We start from the raw sequence: 26,338 nt of genomic DNA on the forward strand, positions 1-26,338 counted from the left end.
TAGAATTTCGGCAACGGGCCCGGTGACATCACGCACTGCGACGTAACAAGAATGGCGACCTATCACTTAAAATAGTTTTACAAACTTTATTAAAACAAAAACATTAAGAGGGGTTTTAATATCAAATTATTATAACTCATACTAAGAATTACTTGTCTTAAAATAGAGGATCCCTTTAAAATGATTTAATTGTAATATTACAGTAAAAAAAAAAAAGTCAAAGTAGATCTGTTTTTATTTTGGGAAAAAAAATACACAAAAAAATAATAAACAGAAAAAGGTTTTAGTTTTAAAATACAGTTATTCAAGTTTGAACACTAATAGAACATGTAATTTCACAAGAATTAATGTATAAGCATTAGATTGTTGTTTTGAAGTTATACATGGACTTCACTATCAATTGTCAAGACAGCTCCCACTAACATTGCGGCACGCGTTCCCGTTGGGGGCTGGCCCAGGCAGAGCGTAGTTGGCTTTGAGTGTGATTAACTCAAACACACCCTGTGTTCAAATGCCGGATTTAGGTAAAAACAGGATTAATTTTTTACCGCATACAAGCAGAAAGGATTGCCTGAAGAGTGATTTGGTTGAGGATTCAAGGTAATTATTATATAAAAGAGGCCCATGCATGCACTTTCAACTTACAAAGCTCTTTGTTTTCTGACGGCCGCCATGTTGTATCCATGCACAGTGGCGTAAGTTTACATTCAAATGATCAGGTAATTTTTGGACAACTGCCTGTTTTTTGGCAAAAAAGTAGTAATTTTGACATGTCTGCATCTATACAAAAAAATTAAAATGTGAGAATTTTATAGCCATTTTAAGTTTTAGTATACTTGCATAAAAAATAATTGGATTTTATTAGGGAACGAATTTGAATTTTTTTTTATGTCACTGCTCATGGAGACTCATATATGCCTAAGGGAGGTGCCTTAGGCATATATGAGTGTCTTTGGTTTTGAAAATATTTGAATTTTAAGTTTTTGAATAGGCCCAGAGCCCGGTGTCCCGTCAATTGATAGTGAAGTCTATGAATTTTAATCAGAAAGTGTAATGTCCCGAACCCTAACTACTTAAGAGGGGAAAAAAATAAAATCTTATGAAAATTTAGCATAGCATTTGAAGTGAATAAAGAAATATGTGCAAAGGGTTTCCTACCCCTAACCCCATTCATTGGAGTGTGGCCATAATAATCCTGGATTTACAGTGAAGTCTACTCACCCCTGTTCAGATTGCCAGTTTTTTTGTGATATTACCCGTTGGTGTTATTTGTCCATATTCTGGCTTTTTTTTAAAAAAATGTTTTTTTTCTATGTTTCATCATAGAAAAAGCATTGCAAAAATTACACTAGGGAGCCAATATTTCCCCAGGATAGTAAAAACATGTAAAGATCAAAATAGCACCATGCTGCAATTTCTAACTTCTTGCAAACAGGTTGGATAGATTCGCAATAAATTCTTGTAATAATGCCATGTTCTGGCTCATTGACTCCCATTATAACTCATGTAAAGTGCGTTATAAATAAAATGTATCATTATTATTACTATTATAATTTTTGATATGCTGTAAACCTGATGTGTTATAATGCATTTTTCGTGATTACTGATGCAGTTGCTTCTTTGGCGAGTCAAAAACATGGAAATAGAGGAATTTGCGTGTTGAGTCTTAACACCCAAAAGTCACTAGGGTGCGCAAAAGGCCAAAACATGAATATGCTTGCAAAGAAGTACTGTTGTTATGACTTATAGACTTATTTGGGCCTCTAACTATGTCATATGAAATATTCAAATTAGACTTTTATTTTATTTTATATATATATATATATATATATATATATATATATATATATATATATATATACGTATATCACCGGCCGCTTGATATACACTCACTGGCCGGTGAGTCTATATCACCGGCCACTTTATTAGGTACACCATGCTAGTAACTGGTTGGACTCCCTTTTGAACCAGTCTGAGATGATTGCAGCTTCATGACATGGCGCATTGTCCTGCTGAATGTAGCCATCAGAAGTTGGGTACATTGTGGTCATAAAGGGATGGACATGGTCAGCAACAATACTCAGGTAGGCTGTGGCGTTCCAACGATGCTCAATTGGTACCAAGGGGCCCAAAGAGTGCCAAGAAAATATTCCCCACACCATTACACCACCACCAGCCTGAACCGTTGATACAAGGCAGGATGGATCCATGCTTTCATGTTGTTGACGCCAAATTCTGACCCTACCGTCCGAATATCGCAGCAGAAATCGAGACTCATCAGACCAGGCAACGTTTTTCCAATCTTCTATTGTCCAATTTCGATGAGCTTGTGCAAATTGTTGCCTCAGTTTCCTGTTCTTAGCTGAAAGGAGTGGCACCCGGCGTGGTCTTCTGCTGCTGTAGCCCATCTGCCTCAAAGTTCGATGTACCGTGCATTCAGAGATGCTCTTCTGCCTACCTTGGTTGTAACGGGTGGTTATTTGAGTCGCTGTTGCCTTTCTATCAGCTCGAACCAGTCTGGCCCTTCTCCTCTGACCTCTTGCATCAACAAGGCTTTTCCGCCCACAGAACTGCCGCCCACTGGATATTTTTTCTTTTTCGGACCATTTTCTGTAAACCCTAGAGATGGTTGTGCGTGAAAATCCCAGTAGATTAGCAGTTTCTGAAATACTCAGACCAGCCCTTCTGGCACCAACAACCATGCCACGTTCAGAGTCACTCAAATCACTTTTCTTCCCCATAGTGATGCTTTGTTTGAACTGCAGGAGATTGTCTTAAGCCATGTCTACATCCCTAAATGCACTGAGTTGCCGCCATGTGATTGGCTGATTAGAAATTAAGTGTTAACGAGCAGTTGGACAGGTGTACCTAATAAAGTGGCCGGTGAGTGTATATAGGACATAGTTAGTTTTGCTATTAGAATAATACTGCTATTAATGTCCATAGGGGGGATTAAAAAACGAAACAAAAAAAAACCTATATATTTGTAGGTAGGTCTGATGCCAATGAATGTTTTTGAGTGGTTGAAAGTGAAAAAATATTCATAAATGACCTACTTATCACACTTCAAAGGAAAAGCCATACTTTGGACAAAATCACTAGAATTTAGTTTGATTCAGAAAACTGCCATTGTGTAAAAACGGCATGCATAAAAAATTCTGTTGTTATGACTTATGGACTTATTTGGGCTTCCAACTATGTCATATGAAATATTCAAATTAGACTTTTATTTTATATATACATACAGCATAGTTAGTTTTGCTATTAGAATAATACTGCTATTAATGTCCATAGGGGCATTAAAAAAAACAACAACAACTATGTGTAGATAGGTCTGATGCCAATGAACATTTTTGAGTGGTTGAAAGTGAAAAAAATATTCATAAATGACTTAGTTATCACACTTCAAAGGAAAAGCCATACTTGGGACAAAATCACAAAGAATTTAGTCAAAATAAAATAACACCCACGGGTTTAAAAAAAAAAAAAAAAATCCATTTTATATCCCTTTAGAGTGAATTTTTAGTCTTTCAGTCTCTTTAGACTCAGATATTTTCTTATCATTGATAAATCGTCATCATCATATTTAAGAATGTACTGTATCTTTGCTTGACTTCTTTCTGAGTGTGAAGTAACATCATTTTGTATGGGTCACAGCTAAGCTCGATTTAGGCAGTGATACATCATGCACAGTGCCAAAACTGTATGTCCAAGTGGCACCCTTGAGTTCAAATGGCGACTCCCCAGCTTTAGGAGCATCAATGAAGACACATTCTAGTGCATTATATTGATTGGCACGGTGATTTAGACGCACGCCGTGGCCATAAACAACTTAAATAATAGCTGCTATCTACTATGAACTCGCCCTTGAACTGTGTGACGAGGCTTAGCGAAACGTTCCTAATCACTGGGGGAGAACTGCGCTCATTGCCCATTTATTGCTAATCTTTTCTTCCTCTCGCTATATTCAAGTGAATGACCTTGGGGCAGACACTAAAGGGGGCGGAAAGAGTTCTGCGGCTGCCGATAAGGTTGTGGACCAGATAAGAGCCAAGGGAGGCAAGGCAGTAGCCAACTACGGTGAGAAGTTTTTGGAGCAACCTTTATCTTGTCCTCTAGCTGCCTTTTCTTTTTTTCCCACTACTATATCTCTTTGTTTCATATGAATAGTTATCCATTTGTATTCTCCACTGATATTTCTACCATATAATTTACTGAATCTATTTTAGAGCCCTATTATCACTGTCATAAAGTCTATAACTGTAGTCAACATCAATGTTTCAAGGGAAATCCGTTAACCGTGCACACCATGAGACTTGGCCAAAAGTGATTGATCACTTGTTGATCTGTGTGCGGTGGGTAAAATATTTTTAATATCAAGTCCCTATTCCAGTCACCATTTCATATGATGGTCTTTATTCAAATTAGTGATCGGTCATTTGGTAAACACATACCTATACAGCCTCCTCAGTACAATAAAGGCTAAACAACAGTAAGAATTAGGGATAGCGATATCAAAAAAAAAAAAAAAAAAAAAAACTAATTAAAACTAATTAAAACTAATTATTTTTGTTAGTACAGACTATAGTATAAAGCGGGCGCAAAACACAGTGGCGATTACTGATTATCTCACATTTTGTAGCTTTTGGGCTGTGAAAGATTGTTATCTATGGCCGATTAAATAACCCCCCCCCCCCCCCCCCAAAAAAAAAGGAAACATTGTGAGAAAGCTGTTATTTCTCAATTAAAATAAAAGTACATTCTCCATATAGCAGTTGTTGCATTTTTCTTCTTTTACCATTTACCATATAGTATCACAAGCACATTCATATCATATTCATAATAGCCATAGAATTCAGAACACAGGTGGCTTCTTGGGGGTCAGACCACTTGATAGCGCCTTGGAGCAAATGGACCACCATGAAACTTTGAACCAATTGGCTGCAAAGCTTCATTCCTTCAACAAGCTTTATTTGGCCATCACTACTCCCTTGGGAGAGACAGACAACCTGTGCTGCCGCCTGCTGTCAACACTGTTGTCAGTCAAAATGGCTCATGCCTCCCAGCATGCATTGCAGTGCTACAGATTTAAATAACATTCAAAGTTCATGTTCTGTGCTGATTATTTATTCAGTAACTGTTCCAGTTGTTCATTAATTGCTAATTGTTATTTAGTTTGTTGTCATGTATTGATTTTAGTTTCTTTTCGAAACCGCGAGTTAAAATGAAGTTAAATTCATTAACATGCGATTACTTGTCAATGTTAGTAAAGTGGTTGGAAACCAGTACTTTTGCTTACACATCATTAGCAGAAATTGATCCTTCCTGCCTCTTTAGTACAATAAAATTGCTCGTGGCTCCCCACGGTATAGTTGCTGGTCAGTAAAATAATTTGACCATTGATAGGCTATTTGCACAAACTGAAAAAAAAATATATAATCGCGATCATATTTTTTCAAACTCAATCTGTATCATGACGTCATTTATCGCAATACATCACCAAGCAATATTTTGTCTCAAATAGATGGATGAATGAATGACTATAGTAGGGATAACAAATTTTTAAAATACCGTACTGGCCTGAAGAAATGGTGTTTTTTGCATTGAAATTAGATTGAAAAAGAGGGGGTCGTTTTATATTTGCGGTCTAGATATTATACCCATTCATGACGCTAGATGACGCCAGATATCATTGAAGCGATGTTCTGTTATGACAGATCTCAGCTACTCTCCCCATTCACGACGCTTGATGGCGTCAGATATCGTTGAAGCGATGTTCTGTCATAACATCTCAGCTACTAGTTTAACCAGTTTACATTATTTTATTGCAATGTTTTTCCTTATTCAGATTTTTTTTCAAGAGTACAGTTAGACTTCACTTTGATGGTTAATGGACTTATTGCAATTTTGTTTTTTTATCACTATAGATTGGTTTATATACATTTCAAAAACCAGAAGCCATTCATTTATGAATGTGATTGCACTTTAGTTTACATATTTAAATGTTCAGATATTAAGATTTGAATGAGGCAAAATAACATGCTTTTTCTCTCACATATATTGTTATAATCATTTCAGGTGTACTGTAATTATTTTCTGTATAAAAATTAATTTGGTGTTCAAAAAGTCTTTTTGAACTTGAGTCTTGAAAAAGAGGGGGTTGTCTTATAATCAGTGCCGTCTTATATTCGGGCCAATACGGTAATAGCATTTCCCATAAGGAAAACAATTTGTATGAACAAAATTGAGGTGGACCAGCATATCATGGCCCGTCAGACGTTATATTGTACGTTCAAAGTTGGTGGATATGATTTTAGGTCTAATTCATATCTATATTTACAAGAATATGTCGAAGCAATTGAAATGATGCATTGCAATCAATAATGGTGGCTATCAGAGTAGGGTAAGTAATTGGATTTTTCTTGTTTGTTGTGTATTCTTTTCATGACTGTATTATTGTAACTGTCAGTTTTAATAGAAAATCATTCCGCATATTCGAAAACTCCTCTCCCCCTTCTCTATTTCTGCCTTGCATGCTAACAGACTCTGTGGAAGAGGGAGAGAAGCTCGTTCAAGCAGCATTAGATGCGTTTGGAAGAATAGGTGAGTACTAATCGATTGGCCAGAAACAGCAGGAGAACAGGTGGGGGATCAATACCATTAATCATTGCTAGCCTACTTTTGGGGGTGAGTCCGTTTCTGGCCTGTGGTCGGTTCAGTTAGGGCTCACTGGGATAAAGCTGTTGTTTATGTTGTTGTTTACAACTCTGACAGCCCTTGTTTTTGTACCTTCGAAATCTCATCTCTAATATCTTGTTTTTCAGATATTGTCGTAAACAATGCGGGGTAAGTCATTTTAGTGCAACTCTTCCATCACTTCCCCATTTACAATTTTTTTCTTTCGAAGGATTCTTCGTGACCGTTCATTCGTCAGGACAAGTGATTTGGATTGGGGTAAGGTCAACAAGAACACTAACAGAGACGCTACAAAATGAATAGCATTTTCTACATTTGATGTCCACAATTTGTTTTTTACAACACCAATTCAAATGGAATTGGGACGTTTTGTAAACAGTCCTTCTCAAATAGTGAGGCACGCCCCTCCAGGGGGGCGCACAGCGATGTGGGGTGGCGCAAGTGACCTTGGGGAACATACTTTTTTGCGATACTAGAATAACATGTAATTTCACATCCACTCACTAGGTGGCAGTGGCACTCTTTTTCAGAGTGTGCAGCAAAGAGCAGGATATATGAAATCTTCCGAAAGCTAAGACGAGGAAATATGACAAAGCGTACGTAGCGTTTGGCATCACTTTTAAGACAGTGGGAGAAAAAAAGGAAAGACCGGTATGTTTATTGTGTCTAAAAAAAATTTGCAGTGGACAGCATGAAGCCAAATCAATTAAGATGCCACTTAAAGACATTAGACCCCAATCACATTGACAAGCCGCTTGAATTTTTTCGGCGAAATCGTGTCGAATATTGCCTACAATCATCCCACTTTGTGAGTGCTATATTACTAAACCAGCAAGCACTGTTGGCATCATATAAGGTGGCATACCAAGTTTCTCAGTACAAAAAAAACAACAACACCATAGCCAAGGATCTGATACAGCTTGCAGCATTAGACTTGGTCTCAGTCATGCTGGACGATAGAAGGGCTGCAAAAAAAAACCTGTCCATCTGTCAAATGACACCATCGTTTTTCTTGTATTCATTTTTTTTTTTTTTTGGGTCAAATTGTTTGTCATTTTGTCATCTGATTTAATGTTGCTAATTAATTTGAATGTATTATTTATTGATTTTACAACATTTTATTTTTCTCAAATGGTTAAAACATGTACCTTGAGTGTATGTTCACAGTTAAGATGTGACGTTTTTTTTAAGTCAGGTAAATTGATGCGCTTTAAGTCTTTTCTGTTACAAAAAATAACAGTGTTAAAGTTACACCTATTTTAAGTTGATCTATATTAATCTTTTTCTCTAATGTGTACTTAAAATTTTATAGAGAAATTATACGATATACAGTGGCGACAGAAAGTTTGGGGGGGGGGGGGGGCTTGAAACGTTTACTTCTTCCTGGAGGAGGCATAACAGAAAATAATTGAGAATCGCTGTGATAAACATAAACAAAAATCAAAATGACTGGATTCCCAGTAATTTTCCATCGAGAAAACACATTTTACACTCAAATCCCACTGTCATTTCACGGTTCATTGCTAGGCAGATGACACAGAGTTATACATTTACTTGAAACCAACCACCTCCCTCCCATTTTCCTCTCTTAGCCTCTCTTTACAAGACATCAACTCATGGCTCTCCTCAAACGTCCTACTACTTCCTGTTATGCTCACGAATTACAATAATTTCTCTATTCCCATCAACAATGTATCCATCTCCCCTTCAATTCAGGTTAAGAGTCTGGGTGTCATCCTCGACTGCACGCTTTCTTTCCACTCCCATATCAATGACATCTTCAGATCAGCCTACTTCCATTTTTGCAATATTTCTCATTTCCGTTCATCTCTGTCGCCACACCGCCGCCACTGTTGTTTGCAGCCTAGTCACCTCCCGGATCGACTACTGCAACTCGCTGCTCTTTGCGCTCCCAAATAAAAACCTCCAGAAACTGCAACTCCTCCAAATCTCCGCAGCACACCTAATCAAAGGAACTCGCAATACATCACCCTCATCTTCCGTCAACTTCATTGGCTACCAGTTAATTAAAGAATTATTTACAAAATCCTCTTCATCACTTTCAAAGTGATTCACAGCCAGGTTCCACCCTACATCTCTGACTTAATTTGCACTAACACACCTCACAGACCTCTCCGCTCTTCACTTCTTTGTCCCACCCATCAATCTTACAACTTTCGGTTCAAGAGCGTTTGGTCATTCTGCACCTCACACTTTTCAAATCCGGACTCAAAACATATCTGTTTAAATTATCATATCCATCTTGATCCTCTGTGGTTTTGTGTTGTTTCGCTCCTGCCATTTTGATCTACTCTGACTTTGCTTTTAATCTATGTTTTGTTTATTTTTATCTCTTGTATATTTGGTTGTAAAGTGTATAAAATGTATATTTATTATGATTATGCCACTCCAAAGAATTTATCGGGGAACTGACTAATTAACAACTGCAATCTATAGGACATTAAGGAAAAATATTCCGTGCAGTTTGTAGATTTAATCAAGTGATTTCTTCGCTCCATGAGCTGAAGCCGGCGTCCCACCAGTTATACTCAGACCACGCTTTGAGAATAAATTAACTAGGGTGCGGAATACATCATCACTTGACGCAGGGTATGCTCAATTGTCACAATGCCTGCTGTTTCCATATAGTACTGTGGTACCTCAGGATACAAGATTAATTCCCGAGTTGCTTCCGCATCATGATTTTTTTTTTTTTTTAAATTATGATCACGTTTGTCATGTAAATCGCCTAATTCGTTACAAGCTCCACTAAATTTCCACATTAAATTTTATAATAAGGGTAAAACCAGATTGAAATAAGAGCCAAATACATTATAAACATTCAATATACCTAAACGTTATTACCTGTAATTAAGTAGATGTTAGAACATAATGCAAAGAAAAGAAAAGGAAAAACAAAAACAAATGTAGAACCGTAGCGCCCCTGTCTAAGTTATCACGCTGCGACACACAAATCGGAACGACACCAGATCAAAGCTACAAACCTGTCAATCATCTTTAACTTTAAGTACCAAATGGGAGCTGCACTGGTGAGCAAGAAAAGGGAGGGTGAGAGGCTGTACGAGCATGAAGCAGAAAAACCTAAATATTTTTTATAATTTAAAAACCAGATCCTTTTACCCTAATTCCGATCTTCTGAAAAAAAAATGGCGTGATCGGCCTGATTTCCAATCATGTGATCGGATAAGGGCATCCATCCGTAGTTATATTCATAACTTTTGTTTTTCATACAATATTTAGTGCTGTAGTGATAGATCAGGCTCAATTCAGTTATTTGACATGAAAAAAAAACAAAGTTCATTAATAAAATCAAGTTGTTTGTATTATTCTAAGAAAAATATACATTGTTTTTAGACCTCATTCAAAGAGTTCACCTGCGAGGATCCTTTTTGGTGACCCGTGCAGCCTGGAATCACATGAAGAACCAAAAATTTGGCAGGTAAGGTAAGCTCGCGTTTATCAGGGCGAACAGAATGCTGTACTGTAAAATGGACAAGAATCACTGTGTAGCCTAAGGTTCTTGTACATAAGTCAGTCACTAAATGCTCCTGAATATGGTGAACTCAGTTGGCTTCCTGGTGTTATGAGGAAAGAGAATTTTCAAAAAAGGCTAGGACACCACATTAGATATTGATGATGCAAATCAAAGCAGGAAAAAAAGAGGTATTAATTTGACTGTGAACCTTTTAGAATTGACCTGGTTAGTTAATGTTGGTGGTAAGTTTAAATAAATAGAAGACATTCCCTTGTCCATCTTGTCACGCTCCATCTGCAAATGTTCCCCTGTCCACTGACTTCCATGTGATGGCTGCCATTATGCATTAACGCCACCTAGAATCATCATGACTGCTTCAGCTGCGGGCATCTACGGCAACTTTGGCCAAGCCAACTACAGCGCCGCCAAGCTGGGCCTGCTGGGTCTTTCCAACACGCTGGCCATTGAGGGACGCAAGTACAACATCCACTGCAACACCATCGCTCCCGTTGCCGGCTCGCGCCTCACCGAGACAGTCATGCCACCAGGTAAGTTTGAATGTTTCAGCAGCTGAATCACGTGGAAAGCTTTATTTGAAAAATAATGTTCTTCCATTGTCGGCAAGAAACGTCCAATCCTTTTATACCACCAGTTCAAATGGATTGGACGTCTACTAATGACAAAGCTAATTTCATTTCTCATCAGAAGGATGAAAAGAGTCACATGATTGTCAACCGTTATTTGCACCGACAAAAATCACTGTTTTCATAATTAATTATGACGAAGTAATTATTTTGATTAAAAAAAAAAAAAAAAAAAGGTAAATGCATGTGTAAAGTTCATTTTTAGACATCCGTATAATAAGAACACCCTGTAATAGCCACAGTTTAAGCTCAGCAATGATATATATTTTTTTATTCATTTTTTACGGGAGAGATTAATTAGAATTTTTAGTATGAGCTGGCTGAGCTGGCCCGTTAATATAAAACGGCGGTCCACAGTCACCATGGCAACAATAGTGATATCACTCTTCTTATTGCAAGCCAACATACCCATGAAATGAATTCTATTCAGGTATAACTCTTACAAATGTTGTCATTAATGTACTTCTAAAATTAACTATTTCCCATTCACTTTTTGACCTTGCGTTCTGTTGGCCAGTCTGTTATTTCTACCACACAGAAAAGTCCCATGGCGGCGTATGCTGAGCTTTAGCGTCAAACGCAAGCGCGTTTTTTATAAAGTCCTCTCAGGGCAATAATAAATCCATCCCACTCTCCATCAATTTTCACTCGTGCTTGTCATTATTAAAGTCATGGCTAAGGTGGAGGATTCTAGCAGACTTTAGGACTAAAGGTGAGGTGCACCCAAGACTGGTCAACAACCTATCACAGTCACTTATAAACAACTATTCACATTCATGATTACAGCGATGGACATTTTTGAGTATTTGGTGAACTGTGATATACTAAATTCATGGAAGTATATGCATGATGAAACAAACGAGTCTTTGTGGTTTGTTTTTTTAAAACCCATTATTTGGTAAGTGACAATATTGTTGTAATTTAAAACACTGAGCCTCCTCGTGTCCACATTTTGGGTGCTGTAGGCCAGTGTTTTTCAAACTTTTTTGACTCGCGGCACGTTTTTACATCGGAAAAAATCTCGCGGCAGACCACAAACCAAAAATGTTCCAAAATTATTTTCTGTACAGTATATTCAATTATAAAATAATTTCTCAGTATGTATACTTACTCAGTGTGAAACTTGAGCCTGTTTAGATGAACACAAAGTCTATATCCTTATTCTTCAACAGCTCTGTCTTTGTTTTTAGTTACCGAGCATCTCGCAGACAATGGCTTTGTAGGCAGGTAGTATTAATGTCTCTGTCACGGTGTCAGACTTTTTGGATTTAGCAACAAGGTAACTGGCTTTGAGGGCATTCTCATTTTCCTTCATAGTTTTTATATTACAAAAAAGTTGCCTGTTTCTCTGTGTTTTCACGAAGGCGAACAAAATAGTCCATCGACTTGTTTTGAAGCGACGGGTGTTTTGTTTGGAGATGACGTTTAAACTTGCTTGGCAACACGGCGCTGTGCTGCTCGTGTCGCGTTCAAGAACTGCTCGGATTTTTAGCTATTAGCCACCTTGCTGTTCTCAAAAATGTGTTGTAATATATCACAGGGGGAGGATTGACGGTCATCACATATGGAATTAATAGAAAGGACACTTTCGAGTATATCGACACATGACGAGTCTAACCAAATAATGTGCAGTAGACGTGTTGGGGTCCACATTTCGCGGACAGCAAGGTTGTTGATGGTTAGAAATCCGATCAGTTTTTGAACGTGACACGAGCAAACTTGGCTCATCTGCACAAGATCGAGAACTTTCTACCTACTCCTTCCTTCCTTCCTACTGCAACTCCGCCCGACGACGTCAAAAAAAATATTGTAATAGCCCCGAATGGGGAAATAGAAAGGAGAGGAGTCGGTGATGACTTTCCCACTTTATTGCAGGCATGAAAATATCTCACCTTTCGGCGAAATTCGCCGTTTTGAAGTCAAAAAGGGCGACCTACGTGAATTGCGTAGATCCGAGGAGAAATTCTTTTTTTGGGGGGGGGGGGGGGGTTGGGAGGTTTTATTTAATTATTATCGCTGACGAGAACCAATCATCGGCCCGTTGCATTATTCCAATCGTGTACATGGAGTGCTTGGAGAGCCTTTGGTTGCATTGCAAAGCTGCGAAAGCAAAAAGCAGGCCTTATCCAGAGCGGGGCAGACCAGAGCGCAGCATACACACTTGCCTGTATTTGCCAGCAGATTGAATTTGGTGAGTAATGCTTTCAATCGTTTTCATATTTTGCGATATAATAAAGTTACTGCCATTCGTTGCAGCTTGCGTTGAACACTGCCAGAGCTAGCCAAATCTCCCGTGAAAAAATAGCTCCCGTTAAATTGGCGTCAAGCTCGTGTATTTAGCGGTAATATTAACGAAGAAACGCACTGTTGAGTCAAATTAAGCGGCATGCTCTCGGATGGAGTGGGGCGCCTCGCATCGCTCCCGTCGTCCGCCAGAGACACGTTATTTTCGGCTGGGACTTGAGCTGACGGCCGGTGTTCTGCCAGAATATCGGTGTTCTGCCAAAATATTCTACATCGGCGAAACGTCCTAAAGTACTACCGTGCGCTCTAAACTTGTTTTGTTTAGATGCATACAGGAATAACGTACTAAAAAAATGCCTGCAGAAAAATACTTAAATGTAGTTATATCAAATAATGACGGTTTAAATACGCTACGTGACTAATGTGGTCAACTGGTTCAAAGCTAACACAAAAAAAACACAATGGTTAAAAGTATGAGAGGGTAATACATGCAAAAAGTATCTTTGAGGCAGTGAAAAGGTTCTAAATAACTAAATAAAAACAAAAATAGTAAGTACTCGCCGCTTCTAACCGATGTGCGCATGCGTGTGGATGCATGCGCAAGCGCCCTGAGCATTGTGTAGGACTTTTCGCCGCGTAGTAAGGAATGGCCGAACACCGGTGTCGGCACAACACCGGCCCGACGAGTGGTGGGAATACTCTTGCTTCTTAAAGCTTTTCAGAAATACAGGGATCCCTCGTTTTTCGCGGTTAATAGGGACCAGAACCCGCCGCAATAAGTGAAAACCGCGAAGTAGCGCCCCCCCCCCATTTTTTTTTTGTGCGTGATCAATGTATTTATTCAGATTTTACATTGGAAAAAAGATACATATATATGACGTTTTTTCACTTTTTTCACCAAAGTATCATTTATAAATGGTTTTCAAGCACTTCAAAATGTAAGAATTAAGATAAGTTTAAAACATGTTACTGCCCCACTGAATTATTTTTAAACAAGAATAAAGTAGTAAGAAAATGCTTGGCTTTATTAAATGCTTCATAGTGAGTCTACTCAAACCCTCTCAGGCTTTGTTAAACGGTGATTGACACATGTGAAAAGTTTTTCTTTTTATATATGTATTTTTGTTTGAAGCAACGTATTTGATTGAATAATAAAGACACAAATGTCCTAGCCAAAATGTGGCCCAAACGCAAAACAACATTACTTCAATGGAAAAATTTGTTTCAGTCGAGAAAAATAGTTTTCAAATGCTTTTTTTGTCTCAAATTTATTTTTGCAATCAAAAACAATTTTTATTGTTGAAGTGACTTTTTTGAGATTAAAAGTATAACCTGTATTTTGATTGAAGCAACTTTGTTTTTGATAGAAGTAACTTTGTTTTTTGATTGAATAACAAAAACACAAATGTACCTCCATCGTTATTGAGAGAGAAAGAAATTAAGAAAGCTTTAAAACTAAAAGCCACCAGGGAGGCTGTTTTTTTTTTTTTTTTTTTTTTAATATTTATATTTCATTACATAGACATGCCTCATAGGGAAAGGAGATTGAGGGATAAAAAAAGGAGTTGGATGAGGCTGCTAAAGGCAGTGGATACCTCATCAGCTGGGTGAATAGCAGACTTGGTAAGAACAAGTTTGCAAGGATAGTCGGGTATTAAATACAATTATAAACACAATTACAATGTTATTTTTCTATAGGATTTTATGTCATTGCTTTATTAATCATTAGGTGCTAGAGTTGTTAAGTATGGATAATAATGAAATAATAGTTTTGAGAAAACTGTGCTGTTGGTGGCTCAGTGACCATCTGATGTGGTTTGTTCTCAGATGAACAAGTTGAGGAAGGAAGTTTTGATGCAGAGATTGAAGGAAGAAAAGAGGCAGACTGACTGAGTCACAGCCAGAAAGTGTTGATGGCAGTTTTGATTTCTATTCACTGTTGCCCCCTCCCAATTAAAGTATGTCACAGTCACAGCCAATTATTATCTAAAGCTGGTTAAAATTGAAGTTATGTTGTTTTAAGGTGTATTAAATACTTGTTCATGTGCCCCTTTTGATCTACAAGCACCTGCCCCTCCACCGGTCTCTGCACGGCCCTGCTGAAACACAGTGTGGGTCGACAGAGCTCAATATTTTGTTGGGGTGTACAGTGTACTGGAACATATTTCCTCTACGCCCTTCTCACCTTTTTAACCCCTGACCCATTTTCATGCCTGTTATTGTGGCAACAATGGAAATTTATTAAACAAAATAACAGCAGCATCCGCAACATGCGACCGCTAACTTTGCTCACATGCCGTTCTGCCTCCCTCTTTGCTTGCTTCCCGCTACGTCACCACTCTGCAGTCTGATGGCCCCTTCAAGGACCCGCACAGTTACAGACATTACAATATATAGATATTAATGCGACATTAGATAATTTCTCATGGCACCCCAGACGATCTCTCATGGCACACTGGTGTGCTGCGGCACACCGGTTGAAAAACACTGCTGTAGGCCACACTTACATGCAAATGTTAATGTGACCTACTGTACATAACCCAAAATGTGTCCCTATCTAGATTATTATTTTAAAAATACGAATAAATAGAATTGTACATTTACACAGGGGTTGGACAAAATAATGGAAACACCTTAAAAAAATCAAAAACTGATTTAATATGGTGTAAGTCTGCCTTTTTCCGGCAATTACAGCCTCAATTCTCCGAGGTATTGATTCATACAACTTGTGAATTGCTTCCAAATGAATATTAAGCCATTCTTTTGCTAGAATACCCTTTAACTCTTTTAGAGACTATGGCGGTGGAAATTGACGTCTTAATTGAATCTCTAAAACTGACCATAAATGCTCGAATAAGTAGAGGTCTAGGGATTGTGCCGGCCATACGAGATGTTCAACTTCATTAGAATTTTCCTCATACCATTTTTTTAACAATTTTGTTCAATTATTATAATGCCAAAATGTTAGGTACCGTAATTTCCCGAATATAAGGCGCACCCGTGTATAATGCGCACCCCAAATTTACTTGTAAAATCTAGGGAAAATTATTGTACCCGTTCATAACGCGCACCCTAATTTTAGCACCAATAAATAGAAGAATACAAGAAAACAGCTCGTGTACAGATACAGAAATGTCATTTTACTGAATGGTGAAACACAGCACAAGCATAGCATATTGGTAGTTCAAAACATTACCATAAACTGACAATATTTACCGTAATAATATGATTTGACAACTTCTCCAACTTACAGAATCTAGGAGAAAACAAAACAGATGTGACTTTTCTTTTAAAGGCTGCTGTATAACTTGCTCGTTTCATCATGATGAATAAATGTTTCTTCCATGGATTGATACGGTAAAATGAAAGTGAGAACGTAAGTCGGAAATCCGAGAGCGCTCATCGCTGTCGACATGACAGTAACAATAGGAACTATTGTTATTTGGGTTTGAGTTTCTCGAAGGACAGATATAGTTGACGGACACACACAGGAAGTCTGTTGTTAAGTTTGTTATGGTCCGAGTTGCGGAGCTGCAATAAACGTTGACTCAAATGAGTTCAAGAAACTAAATTCAGTGCTTTATGAAGAGTAAAAAAAGCAGAATTTAACACAGACGAAATCATTCGGCCGATCAGAGTGAAGTATTACCGAAACAAAATGGTGACGTCACGTACCGTAATGGTCGGCAACGGCTCACCGCATACGTTTCTTCAACACAACATGGCCGTGTCAATAAAAAAAAATCGGTTTATGTATATATACAGTATATATACAGTGTATGTATATATATATATATATATATATATTTCTGTCTCCGTCCATGTACCCGTTTATAATGCGCAAGTTGATTTTGGGGAAAAAAAGTGTGCGTTATATTCGGGGAAAATACGATATTTTCATTATTTTGTCCAACCCCTGTAATATATATATATATATATATATATGTATGGCGTAAAACACAGACAAGGCTGAAAAAGCAGTTTCTGCTCTTGCCCACCTCTTTAAAATAAACTAGGGCTGTCAAACGATTAAAAATTTTAATCGAGTTAATTACAGCTTAAAAATTAATTAATCGTAATTAATCGCAATTAATCGCAATTCAAACCATCTATAAAATATGCCATATTTTTCTGTAAATTATATATATATTCTGTAAAATGTTGGAATGGAAAGATAAGACACAAGATGGATATATACATTCAACATACGGTACATTAGGACCGTAGTGGGCATTTCACTACTGTCATTTAAATCTGTCTATGCTGTCCTCACTCCGAAGCGTCTACTTTTTCCAAAGCTAGACAGCTAGTGAACGACGCCTTAATAATCAGACTTCTTCCTTTTTCATCTGATTTATTAATAAAATGGCCTCAAACCATTGTCCTCTTTAGACCGTCGTAAAACTACAAAAAAAAAAGTACACAAGCATTGCATTAGCAACAACGTTAGCTTAGCACGCTATACAGGTTCACTAAACATATAACATAATAAATAAATAATTATTTACAACAACCATACTTACGGACAAATCTTGTCCAAGGATCATATAGGCACAACATTACAACGTAGGCGTCAGCCCGAGACGTTGTGCAGCCATATTGAACTGGCAAGAAGACAATAAACCATGTCGCAAAGCGACCACAAGAGTTCGCTATTAGACAGCACAAAAAGCCTTGTTGTAAAACTTACCAAAAAGCAGAATACTGTCTGAGCGGGATATGTGCGTTAATTGCGTCAAATATTTTAACGTGATTAATTTAAAAAATTAATTACCGCGCGTTAACGCGATAATTTTGACAGCCCTAAAATAAACTGCTGTATTTTAAGCCAGAAGAACTGTTGTGTTCGATAGAACAATGTCTCTATGCTGCCATAGCAGATTCATGGCGCATTAAGCCCCCGATCTATGTTTAATTTGTCTGTTTTACCCTGGAAACTCCCGTTTACAGACGTCGAGCAATCGCTTTTGTTTTGACCCAGCCATAAAAAGAAAGTCAGTAATTATATTTATTATTGAAGATATGTCATTTTTAGCTTAGAATCATAAATTGATGTCTAATATTTTGTTTAAAAATAATTATTCACTCGCATATTTAAACTTTTAAACAAATTACGTCACGATGAAAAAAATGTTGTCTGTAAATAGGTCAGATATCTACCTCATACCTATCCCTTAATTGTATTTTTTTTTTGTAACTGACCCATTTTCCCCATTATTTTAAATGATTAATAATCGATCCAAACAAAGAAAAAAAACCCCAAACCTTTTAAAAGGGTAAATATATGAAAAAGAAAATCTTGACCACTCCTTGATGTCTGCGATTTCTGCATCGCGACCCTTGTTATATTACCATGTTTTACCCATAAAGTCCCCCCAAAATTCGGCTGTGGCCATTCACAGCTGTGTCTTGACACATGGAGATACATGCTACTGTACATGGAGTTTTTGGTTCGAAACAAGGTAAGTACGCGATAATATCTCAATAAAATCATGGCGTCTTTAATTATGCTCTCTCATGCTCTCACCTCCAGTTAGGGTTTTGCTGTTTATTATTATTTTTAAATGCCCTCCTGTTCAAAATTTTTCTTCCCCCAGAAAATTGAGATTTTAAGCTTTCCAATGATGTATCACACATACATATCAGACAATTTTGACACATCCTATATGCATGTGTGATTGTCATTGGAAAGCTTTAAACCTCAATTATCTGGGGGAAAGAAAATTTTGAACTGGAGGGCATTTAAAAAAAAAAAAAAAAAAAAAAAAGAAACCTCTATACCCTAATTTGAGATTAGATCATGAGAGAGATTAAAGACACCATGATTTCAACGAGATATGATCGCCTACTTACCTTGTTTTGATCCAAAACCTCTGTGTAGCATGTCTCACCGAGTGTCAAGACACAGCTGTGAATGGCCACAGCCGGACTTTTTGGCGATTTTTATGGGTGAATATGATAATAAAACAAGGGTCGCGATGCAATTATCGCAGACATCAAGGAGTGGTCGAGATTTTCTTTTACAAGTATTTACACTTTTAGAGGTTTTTTTTTTTTTTTCTTTCTTTGAATCGATTATCATCTAAAATATCAGGAAAAATGCGACAGTAACAAAAAAAAAAATACAATTAAGCGATAGTTATGAGGTAGATATCCGTGACCTATTTACAGACACTTATTTTTTTTTCATTGTGCCGTAATGTGTTTAAAAGTTTAAAATATGCGAGTGAATAATTTTCTAAAGTTTTTTTTTTTCCTTTTAAACATTAGACATCAATACACATTCTAAGCTAAAAATTTTAAATAATAAATATAATTACTTGCCTTCTTTTTATGGCTGGGTTTAAACAAAAGCGGTTGCGCGGTGTCTGTAAAAGGGGGTCTCCAGGGTAAAACGGACAAATTAAAAATAGTTTGGGGGCCTAATGCACCATGAAACTGCTATGGCGGCATATAGACATATCGTTCTATCAAACACAACAGTTATTTTGGCTTAAAATATAACAGTTTATTTTCTAGAGGGGTGCAAGAGCAGAAACGGCTTTTTCAGCCTTGTCTGTGTTTTTCTCCATATATAATATTTAAATAAATAACCCGTCCCTTTTCACCGTTTCGGATCACGTGATCGGATGGGCGACATGACAATCGACTTTTAAAATGAGAACATCTCTGCTTAACAATTGATAACCATGGTAGAACTATTTCCCAAAAACATGTTTGTTTAATTCATTCACTCCCAGCCATCTTCACCGGAGCAAGGCACTTCGCTCCCGTCCGTTTTACTGGATTTTTGACTGATTTTGCAAGGCCCACAGAAAATTCAGTTCTATTGCGATATAAACATGTAAACCACCAAAAGAAAGATTACTCTTCTTTCAGCAGAAAAAAAGTTAGTTCATATCTTTTTCCATTCTTTAGAAATCAGCATTAGAAAATAGCTTAGTTTGAGCAATTTTCCAATTTGATGAAAAAAAAGAGAAATTGAGCTTTTTGTAAAAGCATACATTTCAAACATAACTTTGACTTTAACAGCGCTATTTTTCGCTTTTGTGACATCCCAAACATCTGAATAATGTTTTCGTTCTACAAAATACCACATTGGCCCGAATATGACGGCCCTGATTATAAGACGACCCCCTCTTTTTCAAGACTCACTTTTGAAAACAGACTTTTTGAACACCAAATTAATTTTTAATTATACAGAAAATAATTACAGTACATCCGAAACAAATGATTATAAAAATGTATTTGAGAGAAAAAGCATGTTATTTTCCCTCATTCAAATCTTAATATCTGAACATTTAATATGTAAACTAAAGTGCAATCACATTCGTAAATGAATGGCTTTTGGTTTTTGAAATGTAAATAAACCAATCTATTGTAGGCCTGTCGCAATATACAATAATTCCATTTATCGCACGGTAAATAAAAATGAAGGCGATAATTTTTCCGCTGCGATTTATCGCGAGTTCGGCTTCCTTGTTAGCAACTACGCAAAATGCATTTTAGTTCTGTTTTTAGTTTAGTGCAGTTTAGGTTTAGTGCAGGTGGAGAAAAAAAAGAAAAGGTGACTCTTACCATTGAAATAAAGATGTGACTGATAGGAAAATATAAGCATAGTGTGTGCATCCATGAACTGGGTCGGAGAATGCCGATCTCGGCCGGCGGTCCCCCTCCGTTCGCCAGTTTTTATAAGTTAAGGTGACAGTTCTTATTGTGGTAACATCGCCAAAGAAATCGTCAGGTTTCAAATCATTTATTCCATCAACTCGCCGAGTGTCCACTGCTGTTGACGCCAGGATCGAAACAGAAAGTAAAATAGCGCTCTCCTGCTCACCGTCAGCCCCGCGGTGCGTTCAGGTACAGCAAAAAAAGTCCGCCTCATTAGAAGCCGATTTGTTACGTTATTACAGGTACTGTACTGTATTATTGTTATTATTGCTATTATTATATTCTGATTTTTATTCATATTTTATTTGTTTTGCTCTTTGTAATTGCTATTAGCAATAGTAACAGCAGTACGTATTTAGGATGTAGTGTGGGTTTTTGGGCTGTGGAACGAATTATTGGAATTATAATGTATTCTTATGGGAAAATCCTGCTCGACATGCGACCATTTCGACTTACAAACAAGCTCCTGGAACGAATTAACTCCGTATTTAGAGGTACCACTGTATTACACATGGAACGCCATAGCAGAAGCTATGAGGGGAAACGTTTTCATTTGCCTAGATGCTTAAATTATTAAGTGGAATTTTATTGTTAAAAAACACATTTTATTTTTTCTGTGTTTCTGTGCAGTATTAATATTGTTGTCTTTTACTTAAAAGAGGCATGGTCTATTGTTTTTAGTTGTTCCTAAAAAGTATTTTTGAATTTAAGAGTAAACATTTATTGCGTTTAAATGGGTGTACATGATCTTTTAATATAAAACTGCACTGTATTCTCAGTGTTATTGTAAAAAAAAGTTTATTTTTTTATTTTAAATTGGGGGGGTGCAATAATATCGCATATCGCAATAATTTATTAAATAAATTATCGCACACTGTTACGTGACAAAGACTGCTCGGGAAGGGCGTAACATAAAACAAGCCACACAAATGTACGAGTGGACACAAATTTATTTACACACAATCAAACTCGCGATGAATATGTACAGAATGCCGACGAAGCGTGACTTCAGGGTAAGCCCAGGCCAAAACAACAAACAAAAGGAACTACACTTAAACCCCACCAGCTAACTAAACCCTGATCATGTAAAAGGAACAAAGAAAAGACAGCTTCTAACCTAACTTCCTACTCTATACAAAACAGGAGAAAACTGGTTGAACAGAAATGGCGACTTACCCTTACTGGCTTCAGTGCTCTTATTTACAGTGGTGAACAAAAACGATCCAATAACGAATAAACACAAAAGACCTCACCGAAAAAGTGGGAGTGTATCAAACTAGCGATCAAATGCAAACGAGCGTGAATGGCGAGCAAATAGCTGGCGAGGAGGACCGCGGCAGAATACTGTCAAATGCGACCTCCTAGAGCGTTGACAGCGGCAGGTTTAAGAAGCTCGGCGCCTTTTCCCGTGGCCAATCAGTGGTGATGACGTCGTCGGTCCGTCTTGCGTCGATCAGCTGTTGTCACAGTGGGAGGGGAAGCAGCCAGCTGGTGGAGGCGACGATCAGCTGACTGGAAGAACCTCAGAAAATTAACTATTAAACGGCCAGGGGCCGTCACACACACTAAAATTTGTTATCGCGACAGGCCTAATCTATTGTGATAAAACGACAAAATTGCAAAAACTGCATTAACTATCAAATTGAAGTCTAACTGTAACTGTAGTCTTGAAACAAATCTGAATAAGGAAAAACATTGCAATAAAATAATGCAAACTGGTTCAACTTGAGAGTAGCTGAGATCTGTCATGACAGAACATCGCTTCAATGATATCTGGCGCCATTTAGTGTCGTGAATGGGTATAACGTCTAGACCGCGAATATAAGACGACTTTCCTGGTATACCAGACTCACTGCTGTTCCAGCGATTGAGTCTGGCGACCGTCCGGCGGATCAAATTCCGAGGGCAGACAGAGCAAGCCACAGCAAACAGACAGCGGAGTGGACCAATCAGCGATGGGCAGACGTGACGTTGTTAAAGCAACAAGTAATTAGCGTGAGCGGAGAATGTAGAAGTTTATTCAACATGGCTAGCGCGAGCCACGTTGACTGTTGTCAATGACTTTTCGATGTATTTTTTGGTAATTTAAACTGATTTTACCGCGGATTGGAACATATTCTCGGCTCTCCCGTTCGCCATCTGTTTTGTTGTAGACACGACTTCAGGCGCGCAAGAGTGACGTTACTCGTTAAGAACACGTCACGCCAGTAAACGAATCTGATTGGACGATTGATTTTGTACCTTGCTCAAGAAGCCGTTAATGGGCTGGGTCCCAGACTATTTCTCAGTGTTTGAAAAATACAGGGAGATAGTCTGGCTGTGCCAGGCAATAAGACGACCCCCTCTTTTTCAGTCTAGTTTCAATGCAAAAAAACACTGGCTTACATTCGGGCCAATACGGTAACATAAACAACAAGACAAATAGAGCTTTTGATCGCAAAGTAACAATTTATTTACACATAACTAAACTATTGAACTGTTGAACTATTTGCGCACATAACAACTGGAAAGGCTCTCGGCTGCTCCCGGTTGAATGAGGTGGCTCCCAGTAATCTGACGAGTCCGGATCAAGATCGGTCTCATTTTTTTCATCATCTTCATCGTTGGTTTCAACCTCGGGCTCAGGAGTAACGCAACGTGAGCTCTGCAGAACGCGTGCGGAACCTGACGCTGTTGTGCCCGTCACAGTCTGTCTCATCAAGATAGATTTTGTTGAATCCTTCTTTGACTATGGTTTCGTTTTCTTTTCTAAACACTCAATCCTTTTTTGACTATGGTTTCGTTTTCTTTTCAAAAGACAGTGTCGTTTGCCTTTTTTTCCCGATCGTTCTCCAAATTTTTCTCAAATTCTCATGCGTCTTCACAAGATCCCTCCAAGTTCCGTTTCCTGACTATTTTTCTTCTCTACCTTTCGTGGCCCGAGATGAGTTCTTACAAAATGAGCTACTGCCCTCCAGTGGCCAGTTTTATTGCTGTAAAATGAGTTTTGAGCATTGTGCATTGCAGTTTAGGTGCAACAGAACCTAGAGATGCCTCTTGACAAAAAAAAAAAAAAAACGTAAAAGACGTATGAATACGTTTTTGGGACACTGAAACAATTAAAAATAGAATGTATTTATACGTTTTTGGGAGCAAATGAGTTACTGTTTATTGAAATATTGGGGCCATTTAATGAAGAATTGAAGTGCAAATCTTGCATAGTGTTCCTTTAAATGAGTGCCCTTTGACTTGTTGAATAAGGTTTTATTCATGTTCAGTAACGATAAGTGGTCCCTCACACACATTTATGACAAGAGTTACCAAGTTGTGCACAACTCCAACAGACAGCCATGTCAATGAAAAGACAGGTAGACAACTAGCTGCTATTTTTGTGCAATGTTCTACCCTCGTGTTGTTTGCCATGCAGTGAAGTCATTTTTGCAGATGCGCCTTGAAACGCGGTTGTTTCTTTCCCCTACCGTCTGTGTTTGTTTTATTTAGATCTTGTGGCTGCGCTGAAGCCGGAGTACGTGGCCCCTATGGTGCTGTGGCTCTGTCATGAACAATGCCAAGAAAACGGAGGACTTTTTGAGGTCTACTCCCACTCATGTTGAAAGCTGGCACAAACTGACATTTTTATGATGATACATTTGCTTGCAGGTTGGTGCAGGCTGGATTGGCAAATGTAAGTCTTTTTGTTTTTAGTCCTCTCATGCATCTGATATTAATTAGCCCGGAGCACCTCCAAGGGCCCGCCGCAATTTCAAAATGCCCTCTTAACTGTAATGTGCGTGCGTGCGTGTGTGTAGTGCGTTGGGAGCGAACTCAGGGCTGCATCACTAGACAGAAGAACCAGCCTTCGACTCCTGAGGCTGTCAGGGACCAGTGGGACAAAGTTTGCGATTTTACAGACTCAACCAAGCCTACTTCAATACAAGGTCAGTGATTCTTACGAGTGACAGATTTTTAAAGGTTACAAGTTCAACCCAAGCAAGAATAAACGGGAGAATTACTTACCACTCCACTGCTTCAATTATAAATATGTACACTGCTTTAAAAGAGACTTCTCCCTGTTTTTCTATAAGTGGCACTGACATATTTGAACTCTGTAGTTTTCGCTTTCAGAAAAGTAGGACCAGTACCTTGACTCAGTGGCTGCTATTGACCGCCATTGGCATTCAATCCATTTTGACTGGATCGCTGTCAGCCTCTCCTGGTTAAAATTCTTTGAACGCATATGGCCGTCAATGGCATTTTTATGCTCACTTAGATTATCTTTGTTAAAACAGCTCGTAACATAAAAATCTACAAGTCAAGGTACAAGTACTGTTCAGGCACTTCTAAACATTTTGGTTCCAGTTTTTTTTTTTTTTTTGCTAGAACAAACATTTATCTTCATTGATCTATTTGTAATAGGCATTTGTTATTTTTTGAGTGTAAAATCAAAAACGAAACCTTTGGGTCCCTGCTCATCTGTATTCCGCTTGCGTTCGCTTCCAGTAGAGGGAGGCAATCTGTGGTTAGAGGTTAAGAAAAACAAGTAAAGGTGAGGAGTATTTAATCTCACACATGATTATTGCTGTAATTATAATTTTGTGTTACTTTTCACCGCCTCCTCCATCCCTCACTATCGTACACCGGCGGTGAGGGCAGCGTTGTTCGCGTCAAAGCGCACGGGGGCGGCAGCCCCAACGGGAGCTAGGCCGGTCTCATTAGCATTACTTTATGCTGCCTCCTCATTTGTAGCTTATTAACGAATCTTGTTGCTATAACTACCTTTCAATAGGCGACACCCCCCCTTCAACTCTACATGATTTCATTTTTTTCCTTCCGTCCAGAGCCTTTGTTTTTTGTTCTGTTACCTAGTAGCACTGGAATGCCTCATCTTTTTGATGAAACGGTGCACTGAATGAAATAGACAAACACAGCATGGTGTGTTTACTCCCATATTACATGACAGTGATTAGGAATAATAATTCGTTTTGTAAACTACGTATTATTAAAACGAATTACTGTGTTTCAGTGACAGAACGATAAATGTTTAATCCAACTGGGAGAGATGGCAGCCAATGTGTTATATACTGTTCAGTTGTATTTGACATGTGGCTTAAAATAGATTCGAATTACCTATCAGCCAACTGTCTCAAGATCACGGTATTTTCCGTAATCCGAACTATAAGATGCATAATGCAAAATGGATTTAGTAGCGTTTTGGTATTTAATCGAGAGTTTGGGAAACAAATCTGTTTTGCTGTTCAGGCTGTTGCTGTTCATTTGTCTGAATAACTGTTAGTTAGTTAGGTTAACAGACATTGATGTAGCCCTTGGTTCTCCCTTTCCTTTATATTACTCTGGACAACTCACCATCCTCATCCTCCTGGACCTCACTGCTGCTTTCAATACAATCAACCACACCATCCTGCTCTCAGATCTCTACACATCGATAGCAATTCATCAGCATTAACAACTGCACGCCCCCTGCTGTTTCCCTACCACAAGGCATCCCCCAAGGTTCAGTTCTTGGCCCCCTCCTCTTCATTTTTTTTACATCCTCCCCCTTTGTCAGATCATCCGTAAATTTGGACTGCAATTTCACTGCTGCGCCGAT

At 38.1% G+C, this 26,338-nt stretch overlaps 1 protein-coding gene across 1 annotated transcript in view; it reads left to right on the top strand.

Moving 5' to 3' along the window:
- Window positions 1-26,338, top strand: part of hsd17b4 (hydroxysteroid (17-beta) dehydrogenase 4) — a 64,770-nt gene that overhangs the window by 2,621 nt on the left and 35,811 nt on the right. Inside the window, exons 3-11 of the mRNA XM_057832550.1 lie at window positions 3,973-4,080; window positions 6,544-6,603; window positions 6,825-6,846; window positions 6,908-6,954; window positions 10,072-10,156; window positions 10,553-10,740; window positions 24,232-24,323; window positions 24,391-24,415; window positions 24,540-24,668. Of these exons, the coding sequence (XP_057688533.1) occupies window positions 3,973-4,080; window positions 6,544-6,603; window positions 6,825-6,846; window positions 6,908-6,954; window positions 10,072-10,156; window positions 10,553-10,740; window positions 24,232-24,323; window positions 24,391-24,415; window positions 24,540-24,668 (756 nt within the window). The remainder of the gene's footprint in view (window positions 1-3,972; window positions 4,081-6,543; window positions 6,604-6,824; window positions 6,847-6,907; window positions 6,955-10,071; window positions 10,157-10,552; window positions 10,741-24,231; window positions 24,324-24,390; window positions 24,416-24,539; window positions 24,669-26,338) is intronic.

This window comes from Corythoichthys intestinalis, chromosome 3 (assembly GCF_030265065.1).
Source record: "Corythoichthys intestinalis isolate RoL2023-P3 chromosome 3, ASM3026506v1, whole genome shotgun sequence".
NCBI lineage: Eukaryota > Metazoa > Chordata > Actinopteri > Syngnathiformes > Syngnathidae > Corythoichthys > Corythoichthys intestinalis.